This window comes from Galeopterus variegatus, unplaced genomic scaffold (assembly GCF_000696425.1).
Source record: "Galeopterus variegatus unplaced genomic scaffold, G_variegatus-3.0.2 Scaffold1248, whole genome shotgun sequence".
Classification (NCBI taxonomy): domain Eukaryota; kingdom Metazoa; phylum Chordata; class Mammalia; order Dermoptera; family Cynocephalidae; genus Galeopterus; species Galeopterus variegatus.
Window position 1 is genome coordinate 309,982 of NW_007727359.1, and position 19,129 is coordinate 329,110.

The following is a 19,129-nucleotide window of genomic DNA, read 5'->3' on the forward strand; positions in this document are numbered from 1 at the left end:
AAATCTATCAGTTCTTATTTTATAAATAACACAAAAAAATAAAAGTTTTTAAAAGATATTTTTCTATTTTGCAGATACCAAACAAAATCACAAAGGACAAGTTATTTGAAGTTCTTGGATAAAGCATTCTGAAAACAGCATGCAGGAGGATCTCAAATAACCATTAGCAAAGTGAAAGATTATCTATCGTCTATGATAACTTCTAGGCTTCTTTTTGTATAGTAAATGTTGACAAATTTAAAAGACAGCAAATTTTTTCATAGCCTGAGAATATAAATTTCAATGAAATTGAAGAAAATTTAAGTTATAGATTGGAATCAGGTATAACAAAGTAAATCAAGTAAACTTACTATCTTATTCCTCAGTACTAAGAATTTAATGTTCACTGTAAATCAACCCATAATATGCACATTTAAAAGAACAGTTCATTTTTTATTTTTTAGGACTTCAACATAAGAAATTAAATATAACATTGTGATTGAATACAAATAAATATAAATAAATTGTCTTTCATTCAACACCTCAAGTACTTTGTGGTGCAGGGAATTTATATTGATAGGGTTGAAATTCCTAGCCAATAGAATTTTTAGTATATGTTTCTTAGTTTTAAGAAAAATTTAAATTAAACAGTAATGTTTTACAAATGCTGAAATCTAAATAGCCAAGAAGAGTTAGCTAAATAGTATCAATTAAAATAGCTTTAAAAACCCGTTGCTGGTTTTGTGGTACTTGAAATTTTGATGTTGAAAGTGCTAAAACACTTTGTTTCTCCTCCTATTTTCCATAAGTCCTCTAAGTTCAGTTATAAATTAGTAAAGGTTATTTTGTTACAACTTTGTTGAGGAAAATCCTTCTGGGTTTTTCTTCATAGCTGGAATGTCCAGGGGCATATTTTTAAAATATAACAGTTGCCATTGGAGAGCAAGGGGAAGCCTCAAATGTTTCCTGCCACAGATTTTTAAATCTCACAGGATTGTGTAGCGCTGCAGAACACACTGGAGAATTAAAGCTCTCTGGAGGGGCAATTACCTTGGTTCTTCTCAATGCTCAGAGCATCAAATATGGTCAATAATTCAGTAGTGTTTACCCATGACTGCTGAATCCCTACATGCAGCAAAAGAAATAGATTCAAAATGATGTGGCATTTCCAAAAATGGTACAATAAGTACCATCATGATGAACTGTATCATTTCACTTTCTCCTCTCTTCTCTCTATTCCATTTTGAGAGCAGTGTCTATATATCTTCACATACCTATTTTGTAGAACATACTTCAACATGGCAGGCACTTGGTAAATATTTGTTTAATTAAACTGACCACAACTTGAAGATCACATTGTAAAATTTTAACCAAATCCTGCTTTTCCATTTTATTAATGTCTCTTTTTACACATCCATTTAAAAATACTTCAACCCTAAGTATTTGGCTTGAAGCATTTAAATAAACCAACTATAGGAATTCAGTCTTTGGTCGTGAGGAGTAAGTAGCCTTTACTGTCTAAGTCAAAGGGGTGCAGTAGAGGTGGGTATTTGAGTGGGAGACAGGAAAACATCACACTGCTAAGTGATGGGGAAGAATCCTCCATGAAACCTTCAATGCAGGATAAGTTCTTGTTCCTCCTAAACACAAAAGATGTCATTAAAATGCAACAACATGTGACGCCAGGAAGTATTTTGTACGAGCCTTATTTTAGAAAGATTTTACTCAATGCACCACTAACGTATGATTCTTCCTAAAGTATAAAGCACTGCATTATACCTATCATTATACCTTTCACACACAATCTCAAAATATTTTCAATATGATTCTTTGTAGAGATGCTGAGGAAGAGAGTTTAAAAAAAAATGCATGCACTTAAAATCTTTTGTTCAGAAGGAAAGCAGCTACATCCCAAAAGTATATCACTTTTTGAAAGATATAAACACATTTACAACAAAACAAAAGCAAAAACCACCCTCTGGAGTTGAGTGCTCCTTGTCCTCATGTATCTCTACTTCCAATCAGCCATGACATTCTGTCAGTCCTACATGTGCATGTGAGACAAGTCTGTTGTCTGCGCTTCACTGCCATTGCCATGGTCCTAGTTATTCTGTAGCTCTTATTACTTCTGACATCATTAACTCACCAGCTCAATATCTGGTCTCTGTGGTCCCAGGTTAGACTCCATTCCCTTTCCCTCATCATTCCCATCCTCCACATTGCCAAGAGTTTTAACTTTACAAAATACAATCTAATCAATGTCACACACGTGTGTGCACATAACACTTATAGTACTGAAATGATCTCTTGAGATTCTGCATAAAACACTTTGTCCTTAGTTTTAATATACAGGACTCCTCATGACCTGGCCATTTCTGACAACTCTTATCTTCATCTCCGGCCACTTCTCACCTTAGGCCTGTCCTTCTGAACTACCTGTGGTGCATTCAACACTCCACGCTTTTATGGACATCACTCTGATCGGCATGTGCTTCCCCCTTCTTTCCTCTTCTGGCTTTCCTATTCAGCCTTTAATAAAAATCTTTCACTGACTCCCTCTGCTCACACCTGATGCTCTCTCTATGGCCACCCCAAATGCTTTGTATTTCTCTCTCTCATCACCCCTGTCACACTGTGCTGAGCTTTTCTACAGAACCAGGAAGTGGCAATGCTGAGCTTTAAGCCCTGGGTGAGCTGGTTCAGAGTAAGCCCAGGACAGGCACTGAGCACACTGCCTGTAATAACACCAGCCACCCAGTAAGCATCCTGAACAATGCCGTACATTTTATTTTAATGAAAATCAAAACCTTAGGCATAAAATATGATCACAAAAGCATTGTGTATCTGAGAGTCAAAACTTCTACTCTCAATTGCTAGCAAGAAGTTACTGAATCAGACCATTATAACATTTCAAAACCACTGATGCTGAAGACATGTGTAATGATAGGTATCACACTGTGGTGGCTTACTAAATATTTGTTGAGTGAATAAATGAATAAAATGAGCAGAGTAAGGTGAAACCCCAAGAAGCCTCAGAAATTACAAGAGTTAGGAACACTTTAATAGATTGAATGAACAATAGCCAAACCCAGTGAAGAGTAATTGTTTGTATGAAACCAACTACATCCAGGGAATGTAAAAATATTTCACTAAGAATGTTTATAACATACTTAGCTAGTATTTCTTTCTTTCTTAGGTATAATTCTCCAAAGCATCAGTGCCACCTGAAAAATAACCAGAGTCCCAAAGCATGCAATTACAGGGCTCATTTAACATGGAACACATTCACCCAGTGTAATTCATGGGGATAAATTTTCTAACAGTCAATTCACAGTCAGGTGAAAAATATAAAAACTCATCAGATATCAACTCTAGTAATATTATTGGTCATTTACTGATTTTTAATGGAAATGATAGGAAACAGATAGGTTACCAAATAAGTCAGAATTGTATCACAGTCTGCCCTTATTAAAGTTACTTTAAAGCATGCCTTTATGTCTTTCCCATTTGGTTTTGGGTCAATTCACAGTCAGGTGAAAAATATAAAAACTCATCAGATATCAACTCTAGTAATATTATTGTTCATTTACTGATTTTTAATGGAAATGATAGGAAACAGATAGGTTACCAAATAAGTCAGAATTGTATCACAGTCTTCCCTTATTAAAGTTACTTTAAAGCATGCCTTTATGTCTTTCCCATTTGGTTTTGGGTCCCTGGATGGCAGGAATTTTGACTCATTTATGATTTTACGCCAATACCCTAACTAGAACAAGAAACTCACATGTACCTGTTTTAGAGGTTGAGTGGATGGATGGATAGTCTTCTTACCCAACCCACTCACCCTCCAAAATCTCTGATATTTGTTTTTCTGTACATCACACCAGAACTTGCTTAAAACAGCACCTGGATAGACAGAGACTTATACTGTCTGCATCACTTGCTTTTAGAAGAATGGACGGCTTAGGAAGTGACTGCAGAAGAAAAAAGCTGAACACTACTCTCAGTTCAAACCACTCTACTAAAAATGCTACATTCCTTTCTGGGCATCAGTTGTATCCTTTAATTAAAAAAAAAAAACAGTTTGTTTTGAGGCATGCAATGATTTGAAACTCTAGGATTAGCCATTTGTTTGTACTATTTCAGTTGGTATTTTGCCTAATATGAAATGGGTGATTAAATACATTTATTTTCAACAGTGTCCAATTAGTTCTAAACAAATAGCTATAAAACTATGAAGGGATACTTTGTAAAAGAACACCTAAGTGCAGAGTCACAGAAGTCCACCTAAAAAATTTATTATACAAATTAAGAAGAAATTCATTTTAGAACCAGTTAATTAATATCCTATGAAATCACTTTGCCTTGATATTTTTTACCTATGATAAACAGACAAGTAAAAAGATAGGAAGATAGGGAAAAAACTAGAAAGCAGCTTAAAAATATTGTTGTATCAAAGAAAATATTATATAAATGGTAATCTCATTGCTTTGTTCGATAGAGCAAATATTCAAAGGTGTGGTGCATGGCTTGTGAGGAGTAAGAAAGAAATATTAAGAGCCTCGGGCATAACTATAAAGAGAGCTGAGCTAAATGCAGGGGTCAACAGTCAAATAAAGAGTGAGGTGCAAAGTGCCCTGAAAGTCCCTGATATTTTTTTTTTTTATAAGGGAGTTGGAATTAATGAGTAACACCACTCAAAGGCATGTTAAATAAGTACAAAGTCATATTTACTCTCCAGAAGACTGCCTCGAGTAGTACTGGTGCTGGTTTAGCAATGGAAACAGAGTTCTCATTCAAAATCATAAATCTGGAGCGTTTTCTTTCTCATCGTGACGTTCATTAAATACAGGTTGCTTTCTCTGATTAAGGAGGGTGGTAAAAGTATTGAGAAATACTAGTTCTGTTTTCTTGAAATGTTGACATTTTTCTGAAAAAGATGCAAAAAGTATAATTTTTAAGAAAAGGAAGATGGAAAACTCTAAGATGCCAGAAGAAATCAAAATCAGCAACAAGGCAAAAGTCATACATCAGTTAGGAGTTTCTTCCTGTAAACAGTCATTCATGCCTCCTGGAGAAGACACTAGGCTGATGGTTACAACAAAAATCTTGCCGTTGCAGCAACCCTCAGAGGTCACAGGCACCTATCTCCCTAGAAGGACGCATGTAGAGAAGATTGGTGACAGGGCTGAGGGCTGGGGAGACAACTGGGCATGTAACTGACAAGACCAATTGATGACTGAGGGGGTTTCCTGGAGGGCGACAGATTTCCCCCTGAGATCCGTCAAATGTGACAATCTCTACCCACCACTTCTGATTCATGTTTGAACAAATGATACAGCTAGAAGAGACATAAAATGATCTTTGAGTGTTATAAATTCTTGAGTAGGAAGGGAAAGGGTGGAAGGAGACAGCTGTGGCTTTAAATTTCTCCTTCCAAAAGAAATTTGGATTTTTTTCAAAACAAAGTGAGACAACAACATTGAACAGTTCATGACATGGACATTTGCAAATGGCTTAACATACTGTGATATTAGAGAATTACAAGACTCTTAAAGGAACCATGTACTACTTGAAGCAGATTCTGGTAGACTAAGAAAATGCAAAAATAAATCAATGAACTACCAACTGGTTCAGAATAGAGAAATGTTTAAATATGAGCATACCTATTTGATGGGTTACTATGAACCTTATAAAAGATGAATACAAAGACTATTTAGCCACAAGAGAAATGCACTGGAGAGGATGGGAAAACATGCATATGAGAAAAGACTGGGCATGAACAGATGCTGTGTTAAGATTGAGTGAAATAATGTACGGCAAACATCTGTCCCAGTTCCCGATACTTGGAGGGCATTTCTACAAATTTAAAGTTAGTCAAATTTTAAATTGACTTTTAAAAAGTTATTGGAATGATGATTGTTTGTTCATTTTATGGTTTATTTGTTTGTTTGGGGCTCGGTGTAGAATTATCACAGGAAGAAGAGAGAAAATCTGCCTGCTCTGAGATTTACGGATTGGGAAGCGGCAAAGTGTCAGAGAAAACAAACTGCAAAATCACCTTTTGAGGAGGAGCTATGAGACACATACGGAACAAATCACAACACAACTGGACCTTGGTAACATAAAGGAGAAAGTAATTTGGAGAGGGATAAAATAATACTTGTGATAACAGCTATGGGAATGTTGGTGATACATAAGAAGGTGATTTTAACAAGAGGCAGTAAATTATCATCCTATCTTTCTCCAAGACTTGTTGCAAGGAGAATTGGAACAGAATAATACACTCAAAGGAAATGACTAGTTTCAAAGATATAAAACTGTTGTGAAATGATGGCAGGCATTATTTTGTATTAAGATACATACCTCTAAGGGTTATCAGAAACTCTTGAGTAGAGGCAGCTAGAAAGTACTGGGTAGGGATAAAAAGGAAGAAGAGAAGGGACAGGGAAGTGGTGGCACCCTGTGGCAACCAGGTGGTGGCAGCTCATGGACAAGAACACCACGAGTGATCCCAGCAATGCCATGGGGAGGGATTCCACTGAAGGACGACTTCACTCAATCTGTCAAGTTCCAATCAGTAAAAGCAATACATCTGCTGTTGAACTTTCAAAATTTCTCCCAAATACCAAGAAAAAGTCACTTTATTTAGGCAATTGCAACAGTGAGAGCACCTGTTATTAATTAAATTATGTCCTCCCCAAATTCATTTGTCGAAGCCCTAATCCCTAATGTGACTGTATTTAAAGAACGTTTAAGAAGGTAATTATGGTGAAATAAGGTCCTGAGGGTGGGGCCCTAATCTGATAGGACTGGTGTTCATATAAGGGGAGGAAGAGACAACAGAGATGTCTCTCTGTCCCATGCACACAGAGGAAAGGCCATGTGAGGACACAGCTAGAAGGTGGCCCCCTGAAAGCTGGAAAAGTGGCCTCACCAGAAACCAACCCTGACAGTATCTTGATCTCAGACTTCTATCCTCCAGAACTGTGAAAAAATAAATTTCTGCTAAGCCGCTCACTCTGATATTTTGTTATGGCAGCCCTAGCAGACAATTACAGCACCCAAAGAAAGTGTACCCCTACAGATGGGCAAGGAGAGGGGCTTTTATGGAAGAAACAAAACTGGCAGGGCGCCTTGGTCAAGCAGCACTGCAATCTTGCAAAAAGGAGTTGGCTTTTCTTTGTGATTTGGGCTGTTTCAGCCTCTTATATCCTGTTCTTGGAACTGTTGACTCAAGGAATTTAGAAAGAGTGAAACAGATCTTTATTTCAAAGGCTCATGGAGAAGTGGGAGTATTCCATTTCAAAAGCAAAGGATGTGGAGTTGTTGGACTTGGGTCCAAGTCTCAGCTCTATTCTTCTTTAATCAATAGCCTTGCAAGCACCTTCTAAATTTCAGTTTTCTAGTTTGTAAATAGTCATAATAACATCTGCCTCACAGGCCTGCATGCAAATGAAATGAAAAAAGGTGCACTCCACCGCCTTAGAGTACACAGAGCCCGATGCAAAAGGAATATTTGTCATTACTAATGATAACACACGTCAACATGTTTGGAAAGCAATGAATTATAAAATTCTGGCAAAAAAATCACACGTATATACTATGAGGAGAAAGAAACATCAGAGAAATCTAAAAGAAAGTGATGGAGCTTTGCAGGAAAAATAATTTAAAAGAACATGTATGTGTACAATTAAAAGAGGAAAATAAAAGTTCAGAACTCATGAATGCTGGTAAAAAAGAAAATTTAAAGGCAATGAAAAGAACCATCTGTAGGCAAAAAAAAAAAAAAAAAAAAAAAACAAGGAAGCTGCAGGTATACACTCTTGATAAAATTAATGATGAAAAGAAAAAAATAGAGAACAAATTTTATTTTTCTTCTATCCTATGTAGAGGAGAAATGTCTTCAAATGAGAAAATGTAAAATAAAAGCCAATACGGTAAAAATTAAGTCCAAGATGGATAAAGGAGTTAAAAATTTCTTCCCAGAATGTGGGGAGTACTTTGCAATGTTAATTCGAAACTGAAGAAAAGGATCAGAGAGGTGGAGAGACCGAAGAATGGACTGGAAGGAGAAGACGATATTCCAATATTACTTTACACTCAGGATGTATTTTTTGTCTGTCTGTCCATTGAGAGTCCTCAATCCAAAATGATCTGATGCAGTTGCCTATCATATTACATTTGTTATAAATAAAAAAAGAGGGGAGGGGAAGAAAGAATAGGATGGCCAGGAGAATAAGCATCACAATGGAATATGACAGACCAGAATGAAGTACTCAACCTAACAAAATGAAACATAATACAGATAAATGTAAAGTCAAGTAAAGTTTTAAAAAGGTAGCGAAATGATCTTCGAATTAAAGATGACTGACTTTTCTTAATCATTAAAATAACACAATGCTCCAATTGCTTGGTTCTCTTCACCTCTGTTTTTAGTGTTTCAGCAAGAAAAAAAAAAACATACAAGCCATACATCAATGTAATTTTTTTTCCACATTTACTGAATATCCTGTTTATTCCAGGGACTGTGCTAGGTGTTGCAGATAGAAAAGTGTTTAAAATAATAACTTTGGCTTTCAAAGATTTCACAGTTTTGTAAAGGAGACTTTTTAAAAATTCAGTTTTGATACGCTGTGATCAGGGTAAGAATGAACAAACACTCGAGGTAGAATAGACAAATACTCGACTGTGGAATTTCTGCTAAAGAACGAAAATTGAGGTGGTTTGATCAGGTGCGACTCCGTGGAGGAAGGAGGGGAGGCTTGCTTTGAGTAGAAGTTTTCCAAGAGGATTTAGAAGGAAATAACTGAGGGTAATCCAGGCAGAAGGAACCCCAGATGCAAAGGCCAAGAGATGTAGGCTAGAAGACATCCAGGACACCAGGATTTTGAGGGAGAGAAAGCAGTAAAGACAGAAAAAGTAGAAATATCAGCAAATACAGAATAGGAAGATATTTGTTTGCTCTTCTAATAAGCCTGCATTTAATGTTGAAAGTACCTAACAATAAAAAAGTAGCTGCAAGGCAAGGCTTGCTTTTTTAATAAAGAAACCTTAGCATTGATTAAATACACCAATGCATTATGTCAGACTTACCTAAAAATACAATAATAGGTGTTGTATGCTATAGAATGGAAGGAATGGGAGTCACAGGAAGCAGTGAGAAAGGAAGAGAGGACAGCTGCCTCACCAGTTTCAGCCAAATCAACCCTGGCTATTGCTAACACGACAGATGTCACAGCCAGATTATCCTTGTATCCAGGAAAATGAAAGAGGGAAATGATCACAGGAGGCTCAATTTTGCTAACTCAGAAAAACAGAGAACTTCCTGGCATCTTCTCCAGAGAACGTTTCAGTGATGAATGATACTACGTACGTTCTTTTAATGATAATCTATTTCATGTTTTAATTACATGTACCTATAAGGAAACCATCTCATAGACAAGCACATAGGAAGCCTTCTAAGAAATGAAGGTCATTTACAAGAACCAGTAAAAAATGAATTTGGCTCAGTTTTACATCTTAAGTATAGCAAATTATCGTGATCATAATTTTATTTTTAGTACCTACAATTCTACATCATGTTTTTTTAGCCTACTTTTTTCATTCCTCTAGTAGATAGTGGACTATGAAATGTTTTCTTTTCTCATGTTCCACTTTGTGATAAACGATGCTGTGAGCTTAAGAAGCCAAATGTTATCTTCAGTGTTTGCTCTTTGCTTTCTTAAATGTATCCTAGTTCTTCTCCCAAATGATCTTTATTTTTTTGTTTGTTTTAGGAAAGGTTACACATCTTCTGATATTTAAGAGGTTGTGTTAAGACTTTTTACAGGCATGTATCCTAGTTCTTCTCCCAAATGATCTTTATTTTTTTGTTTGTTTTAGGAAAGGTTACATATCTTCTGATATTTAAGAGGTTGTGTTAAGACTTTTTACAGGCCCATGAAATTTCCTTAGCAGGACTGTAATACAATCTCCACGCTAAAGTACAGCAGTTCAAATAAGCACAGTAATCATACACACTATGGAACAAAAGAACCTAATTGAGCAGCTTTATAACCTTGCATAGAATTCCCTCGTCACCAATTTAGATAGAATTGCTTTTATTTTAGCAATGTTCTCTTAATTAAGTCCTAAACATCTAAAACATGGCAAATGTAAATATGTATTACAAATCCCTAATTATGAGGATCACTAAGCATTCATGCAGCTTTCTGCCTTGGAGATAGATTCTTTTTGTTTAAAATCAGCCAAAATTGAGAGATAAAATTGAATGAGGTGAAAAAATATTAAACTTTGTTTATAATGCCCCATTCATGATCCAGTATTACTTTACTGCATTGTCTTCCAGACTTAAATTATGCTTCAATTCATCTAGTGGCTTTTAAGCCAAAATCTCTCCTGCCATTTTCTGCCTCCATTGCCATGTTCAGAAAGGCTAGTACCCAGGAAGTGAAGAGCAGTCGAGTTAAATGTTGGGGTCCTTAGGTCTTTATACCATATCCTAGTAAATAAAGAACTGTGAGATCACAAAAGGTCAATATTGTTCCTCTGAAATGAATTTAAGCTGGATCCAAGAAGACTTCTTGCTAATTTTTAACACCACATACCATTTTAAAAGTATACTGGAGACTATTCTTGTATGGACAGCAAATAAGAAACAACCTTATTCTATACCCCAACATTACTTAATTCAAAATGTGCCACCAGTACCAATATGGCTCATTCCCCAATTCTCACCCACAATATCATTCAATATATGCACACACACACACTGTAATAATTTTATCTCAGCAACACAATTCCCTTAAAGACCATTTTCAACATAGTTCCATCTTTCTCCTTGGTTATCTGCTGATAACAGATTTTAAAACAGACACATATTAATATCTTTGAAAACTGAAGACAAGGCTTGAAGATGTGAATATAAATGCAACCTTTTAAAGCAAAGCTATTAGCCCAGAAACTTAACTTTCCCAAATTTTCCAAAAAATCCCTATTGTGTCTAGTATAGCAAAGGTAATTGGTTTATACTGACAGGAAAATATGGGAATCTCTATTGTGAGCCAAGAGAACCAAATGTCTGTTCAAGGTCATCCAGGCAACTACCAACTCCAAGGCTTATGACCAATTCCTAGGAGAGTTTATCAGTGTCCTTATTCAAAGGACATTTAAAAAATATCTCTGTAGGTTATAACAGCAGAGTAAGTCAAGTAGTAAAATTACAGGTTATAGTTTGTCTAAAAACTATACAATAAATGTAATTTCAGAAGGTAGGTAAATTTATATATTTACATGCTGCTTTTAAAATAATATCAACCTATGACACCTTTGTAAGTACCACAATTGCCACTAGGGAAAAAAAAATGGTCACAGAAACAAATATGTCTTTTATGATTTGGAAGCACATAATATCTTATTATAGAGCACTCTCAAGTAATGAGAGGTACTTAATAAAGAAAGTAATTAGAGCTATAGGCTAACTGATAATACCATACCATTTTTTTCTTTTGTGATTTAAAAACCTTAGAGATAAATTTCATCACTGCTCTATTAAATACTTATGGCATTAAAAAATTTTATAGTTACTAATTTTGAATGACTTAAAATGTCAAATGTTTTCAGGCTTCACTCACTTTTCCAATTATTACATTGGAATGACTCATTAACTGTAACATAAACAGACTCATTTTACCTCCTGTTATGCTATTTCCCCAATTTTATTACCAGAATATCACTTTTCCATGAACCATGAAGAAAATTCATGGGAATAAAATAAAAAAAACACAAGCACATACTCTTCCTCTCTCAATGATCCATGGGCAAAGTGAAGCCATGATGATAACTTGCAATGGATTTTGCATGTACAATCTTTGTCCTTACACACTATCGTAGTTTCAGGTACCATGTGTCTGAATACCTTGACAGAAGATATTCTGGCAAAAACTCTGTCCTCCAAAAGTCAACTGGGAAACAAAAACATCTTTACTTGTGCAGAAACCTACCAGATTTGGTCTTTACGAACAAAGAGTCACCAGGCACCTGATTAACACTTGGGAGAGTCTAAAATCATAGACTAAAAACAAAGAAGGCCAATTCCAGAAATCAAATAAATGCATACATACATATACAAACATACATACATGCATGCATGCCTACCAAATTGAAGCACAGTCAGACAACCGCAACCTTAGGATGCACTGAAGAAATCTGCATGTTGAAATCTCAAACAGCAGTCTTTCCCAAAAAACAATTAAGATAATCGAATGGTCAATGATATCTTTGTTTTTTAGAAATATAATTCATTGTAACTTAGAATTATGGACAAACTATTATTTTTCTTGAACTTTTAAACCTATGTTTTAAACCTGAAAGCTTTCAAATTACAATGCTAATCTTAAGGGTGAATTATTTTATTTTACCATATTCAGTAAATTGGGGGTTTTGATGAGTTCATTCTTCCTTTAAGAAGAACTTTCAGTGACAACCTAAAGCTCCATAATTCTTGTCTGCATGGAGGGCATTTATTTTTCTTTCTCAGATTTTAAAGTTGTAATGGATGTTAACTTTTGATGTTACAGTTCAAGACTTGTTTTTGAATATCTGTTTGGTAAAGAGTATTTCTAAAAGTTCCTAACTGAAATACCCATTAAAACAATCATCCATATATTTTATAAGAATTCACCCTACCAACAGCAACAACAGCGTAGCTTATTTCATCTCATGAAAGTGGTTAACTCATAAAACATCTCCTATTTTAAGCACATATTCTGTAATGGGTCAACCCTTTTCTATCATATTAATTAACCTGAAAAATAGCAATGATTCTAGATAAATACTAAAGTTATTGAGACCAACATTTTTGAATAAAAACTTAAAAACTAAGCTATAAGCAATAATTAAAACACTAGGCCATTAAAAGCATCAGATCAAAGTCTGCCTTATTTAATATTTTACTGGAAATATTCAATTACCAATCTGAAGATGCATATCTGTGATTTATGCAACAATGCTGGATAAATTTTTCTTATTCTTCCTACTGTTTTCAGGGGCTGGACCATTGTTTTAATTTTCAATCACTAAGGAGGAAAGGAAAAGATTTTTTTAAAGGACAGTGAAGGGCTTCTTAAATAACCTAGGACTAATTGGCAGCCTAAAGGTCACATGATTCATTAGTTGACAATATTAAGGTCCCACTATTGATTAATACAAGGTAAAAAAGATTCAAATTCTAAATATAGTAGCAATTTGAGAAATATGGGTATTTGTAAAGAAAGGCTGATATTCTATCGTGGAAAAAAAATTCAAAGTCATTTGATGTCAATGTCACTATCCTTAATTGTTTACATACAGTGAACGGTCATGGATCCCATCACAATTCTCACTGACAACCAAAGTCCCACTCAGTAAGTTCTGTGAGATTGTCCTAGGTTCTCTTTAACACAGAAATCGGTCTCTTGATGAGACTCAGAAATCTTCACTTAAAGCTGAACCATTAAAACAGTATTACAAAAAATAAACTATTTTAACAAATGGACTTTTACTTTGAAAAAAAAATGCTCCGATGGAATTTCAATGAAAATGATTTTTTACCACATCATACCACACCACATTTTTCACTAAGTTTTTAAAAACTGTAGTCAACAGCCAAATAAAATAAGGCCAATGCTCATTTCTTGGAAATCAACAGTAAATACAATTCCAAATGGGCAAGGTAGTTACATAAAAATTAATTATACTGGCATGAGTAGGTGAAAGGTACTTGCATAATTACTGGGAATTCCCAATGGGCAGTGCTTAAATGAAAATCTATTTTTCAATTTATTTTAGAAAGTTTGCCAGTTTCAAAATTTTTAGGAAGCTGCTGCTTCAAAAGTCATGGGGGCAAGAATACTCTTCTATCTAAGCACTTCCTTCATCTATCAAATGTAAGTTTCTGATTGGTATGGAGTAGAATATTTTATACCCATGAAAATGTAAAATAACAGCAGAATTTTCATTCATAATATTTAAGATGCAATTACACACTTTATTTAACATCTTATACGAATAGGATAACTGGAGATTAAATATGTCCTCTTAGCAACCAAAACTGCTGAAACCTTACAAATAATTACAAATAAATCATATCCACTGAAATAAGATTTCTGAGCAATAAAGTCTTTAAGAGGAAACATATGAGGAAGATATTAACTTGAAGGTTTCTTCTGTTATAGTTCCTGGCAATAATAGCATTGCCTTCAGTATCACAACTCTACAAGTATGTATTTGTGTGCTAAATTTTATCATAGAAGTATAACTTGTACACTCTCTAGGTCTCATCATAATATTATCTTGTATATTATTTAAATCAGAGGTCAACAAACTTTTTCTATAAAGGGCCAGATGGTAAAACATATTATGTAGTTACTTACATAAGAGGGAAAACAATTTTAACAAGATTTTATTGATAAAATTCAAAATATCATAATAATAATTGAGTACAAATTTTTGTCATGCAGGCCTACTAATAAGAATGAATGATGACTGAAATTTGAATTTCTTATTTTTTTGAGCCATAAATAAGTCTTCTTTAAATTTTTTTCAGCTAAAAATGTAAAAACCATTCTCAGCTCATGGACCATACAAAAACAGGCAGCGGGCCAGATTTGGCCCATGGAGCATAGTTTGCCAACCTCTGAGTTAAATATTACATTCTCTTACAATTGATGTTATACAATTCTATTAATCGGTTTTTATTGAAGAGGTAAGTCAATTTAATCTTGATATAGAGATTGGCTCTAATAGAGAAATTATTCATATATGGTATAAATCCCAAAATTAATTTCAGATGACGATAATAATATTTATGACTTAGAGTAAGCACTAGATATCATGTGAAGGTCATGTTTGATTCCCCATCTTAGCATATAAGCTATGCTACCCCCAGAGCTGGAGGCTGCCCTTATCAAAAATGATTTGGGATGCAGGCAATAAAAAGTGTGGGGAATGCACCAAATGGATGAAAACAAATCCCCATTGCTATTAGAAAAGTGAGTCAAAGTGCATGCTGACCTTTATATCAAGGTCATAGAATCATATGACCTTCTGCATCATAGAATCATATTTTATCAGTAATTTCCTATTGTATTCTAGCTATTTTTTGCTATAGAAATGAATTTTGGGGTGCAGGAGAAAAAAGGAGTCTTCTAGAAAGAGTTACAAGGTTGAGTTTTAACAATCTGATAATCTGTTCAGTTGAATTTAGGTTGCTTCCCAAAGCCCACAAGAGTGATCATCTTCTCAGGCAACTAACTATTTTCATTTATTATTGATTTTAACACAGTCTTTAGTGCTTCTTTCTGGGTAGTTATTGGGCATACCTTTTATTTCAATGAAAGAAAGGAAAGAACACAGTAAGAAGCTAACTTCTAATTAAATCATTGGTAAGCAACCTGGTGAGCATTAATTATTCTCAGAGTAAGGTTCAGTACACCTGAGGCTGGAGAGCCTCCATCACATGATCTGCAAGAGTAAACATAGAAGCAAAACTCTTAGCCTTACTACTTACACCTGTTTCTTCTTTTGTGGTGACTTAGCCCCTCACCCAATAATGTCTTAATCTTCATAAACTAAATTCATAAGAGCAATTCTAAAATAGGGAGATGTCTCCCTTCTTAGTGTAGTAGCAAGTGAAGAAACTAAGAACAGCCAGTGCAGCTTCTCAAAGAGCGAGCTCTTCTACAAGGATCTGTCTCTAAACTTTCTTGAAAGAGACACCTCAATTTAATAACAAGCTTATCTTAATCAGAACAAAGAGAAAAGACTTAGGGCAGGTTCACTGCTTTTGAAATGTCAGAAAGGGCACCAGTGGGCAAAGAAATGTGGCCCATTTAACATTTTTCATTTTTATACAGATAATTATCAGAGCCACCAAAAATGTGCAAACACATGTGTCTATAGTTTATACATATTTATATACATATATACAAATATATGAGCATATATGTGTGTATTTGCACAGAATTCTTCTTATGTAAAGTTTCCCTGCTGATTTATTGGATCAATTAACATTCTACTTAAAGTCTACCTAATCCCTGAGCTGTCCTGGGTTTACAGAGTCCTGTCCCATGAAAGCTTTCATACTGGCAGCCTTGGGCTGACTCAGTAGATAAAGAGATTTGCTCCTGGTGAATCAGCTTTAAATAAAGGGAAAAGGTCTATGTATTCATCTGACAGGCAGATCTTTAATTTTCTTTATTTATACTGAATTCTCCTTGACTTTAACATTGCTATTCAAGATTGATTCATTTTTTGTCAATATAAAGTCTTGTCCAAAAGAATTATGGGAGATATTATAACACTTTAAAACTGCTTATGCTTGTTGATGGCAGCTTGTCCATACACTAAACTCCAACCTTGCTGGGAGACATATGTATTTGTTCTTCCAAAAAGGAGAAAACGTGAAGTATTGTCAACCATGACTTGGTAACAAGTAGACCCTGCTTCTTCCAAAAAGAAAATACTTTCTAAATATTGAGGAATAAAATAAAAATTGGAAAATGAAATATTTTCTTTTATGTCTACTGCTGCAAATTTTATTGTCAAAACATTAGCAAGAATGCAACTTTAATTATATGAAGTTATTTAATTACATTTTTGACACTTGAAGAACAGTCAACTCTTAAGATATATGCTAGCCAAAAACTCCAGTTTTAAAATTTAAATGTTCCTAATAATTTAAAATTTTTATGTTCATCAAATGTTTAGAAGAGCATTAAACTACTTCCTGAATAAACCAAGGCTGAATGATTACAGAACCAGGACTGAAATTTTTAGTCTCAGCTGGAGGCCCAGCCAGAGCCAAACAGGCATGAGTACTGTGATCTCCTCAGATCTTCTTTACTAAGAAGATACATTACAAAAAAAGCTATTTAATGTTGATCTGCATCTCACACTTTTTGTTGGGGTTCAAGAAAACAAACATAAACACCTAGTAGTGCAATTAATCATATTAACATGTTATAAACCCAACTATACATGGTATATTGGAAAGACAGGACTGAGTCTAGGCCAGATTGAGCTCTGCTTTTCTTAAGGGGAGGATGCTTGAGATAAGATGCTTTACATCGTAAGAGTGACCTCTAGTGCCTTCCTTTTTGGTTGAACTTCAGTAACTGGAAGATGAATTTTCTATAAAACTTCATTTGTTTTTGTTCAGTTGTTGCCTGTTGTTTGTTTGTTGCAACGTCTGTCAAATGCTACTGTGACAGGATTCCAAGATTTTAACTGGGTGAAATTATGTACATTTTATTGACTTGTGGGATTCTTATTCCCCCAAAGCAAAATTGAATCTGAAACACAGTGCAGCATGTGGAACAAAATTCTCTTCTTTCAGAGTGATACACACCATGACATTAAAGGAGCTCATACTGAATGGAAACACAAAATCATAGTAGCCATGCAGTGTGAATGGACATTTGGCTTGTGACAGTAAGTTCATGTTTTTCTCACATCAGAGAACTTTAGTCAAGTGATGTGCCACAGCAAGTACCGGATTACTGGCTTGTGTCCCCCAAACCTAAACCTGGTGACCCAGCGGCAACATAAATTCCTGAACAGGCCTCATAGCCCTTTCTTAAATGAGCTTTTCCTTTAAATACAAGAAAGAAATAAAAAGTTATATTTGCAGAGCTTGTCCATCATCAGGAGGGAAAAATTCTCTCATTTAGAGAATTTAAGTCAAATATAACTTCTAAAACTTTTTCTATCTCTAATAAAAAGTGGACGGAAGGAGTCTGCCAAATTATTTTGGTCGATATTTACATTAGAAAAAAGGTTGTACTGTGGTTCCTAGAGATGGGAAAGGGGGAAAGAGAGGGGGTTAGGGAGAAATTGGTTAATGGACACAAAGGATGATTATGTTTTGTAATGATGAATACTAATTATCCTGATCTGATCATCACACATCGTACACAAGTATGGATAGTCAACTCTGTACCCCCCAAATGTGTATATCAATTATGTTTCAGTAAAAAAAGAAATAAGGTTGTAATTAATCTTCCCTGAGTCAATTGTATTCAATCAGAATCTTCAATCATACATTTATTAAGTTTAAAAATCCAACCACTAAAGAATACTACTTTTGAAAGATCACCTGACTGTTTCTCCTTTAAGCAAAATGTGGGGATGGGCCCCTCTTTCAGAAATGCTCTGGGTCTCATTCTCTTAGCAATGAGGGCACAGCTCATTACTGAGGTTTGCCTCCACCAGTTCTGTTGCTCCTGAAGTCTGCAGTACATTTCAGTTATTAGCCTGTATCATTTGAAAGATGCAGCCAGCTACTGGTCTGCCAAATTGCAAACTTCAGAAATCTAAGCTAATGCAGCATAATGTAAAGTCTGCCAGTTGTTTTCCTGTTAGACATAATTCCAATAAAATTTAGTAAACCTTAAAAAAGGAAGAAATGAAGACATTCGCACATTATTCCCTGGTTAAAATGCTAATTTAATGTCTTACCAGAACTTGAGCGTTCTCAATGAATATTCAAAGACAAGAGGGTAAGATTCTGCTCAGACAAAACAAGAAATAACATTTTGCAGATTCTGACCAGACCAAGAGAAAAGACAAGTACAAACCAGTCATACTTGCAGGATTTCTAAGTGATGCTTCATTTACAGCAATATGCTTTGCAGCAATTTCAGTTGCAAATAATAAACATAAAAACAACAGAATTAAAGTTTTGCAGCCAGCCCCCCACCCCACCCCTCTCGCCCCTGTAAGTTTGAAATCATTTGCTGTATACTTACAGGAATTCCCGGCTTCGACTCTGTTCCAATTTTGAGTAGATAACAAAAGTAGGGTCTTTAGGACAGCTCCGGTGACAGAGCCCATGTTCCCATTTATCGGGCTCCCCCAAAAGATCTTGAGTGGCTGTCTGAGCGCTCCAGCGTTGTGTTCTCAGTCCCTCTCTCGGCTCCTTGTCTGGGTCTTCAGCACGTCTAGGTCTCTCTCTCTGTTCCTCTCCCTCCCTCCCTGCGTCTCTCTCTCTCCTTCCTCTGCCTCTCCCCCTCTGTGTCTCTCACACACACGCACACACAGCCCTGACTACTCACTGCAAGCTCCCAGCATCTCTCCTCGCAGGCACCGACCTCGCCGCGGCCACGCCCAC

At 35.4% G+C, this 19,129-nt stretch overlaps 1 protein-coding gene across 1 annotated transcript in view; it reads right to left on the reverse strand.

Moving 5' to 3' along the window:
* Positions 1 to 18,981, reverse strand: part of CNTNAP4 (contactin associated protein-like 4) — a 276,072-nt gene extending 257,091 nt beyond the window's left edge. Inside the window, exon 1 of the mRNA XM_008575870.1 lies at positions 18,768 to 18,981. Within this exon, the coding sequence (XP_008574092.1) occupies positions 18,768 to 18,852 (85 nt within the window). The 5' untranslated portion in view covers positions 18,853 to 18,981. The remainder of the gene's footprint in view (positions 1 to 18,767) is intronic.
* Positions 18,982 to 19,129: the final 148 nt, after the last annotated feature.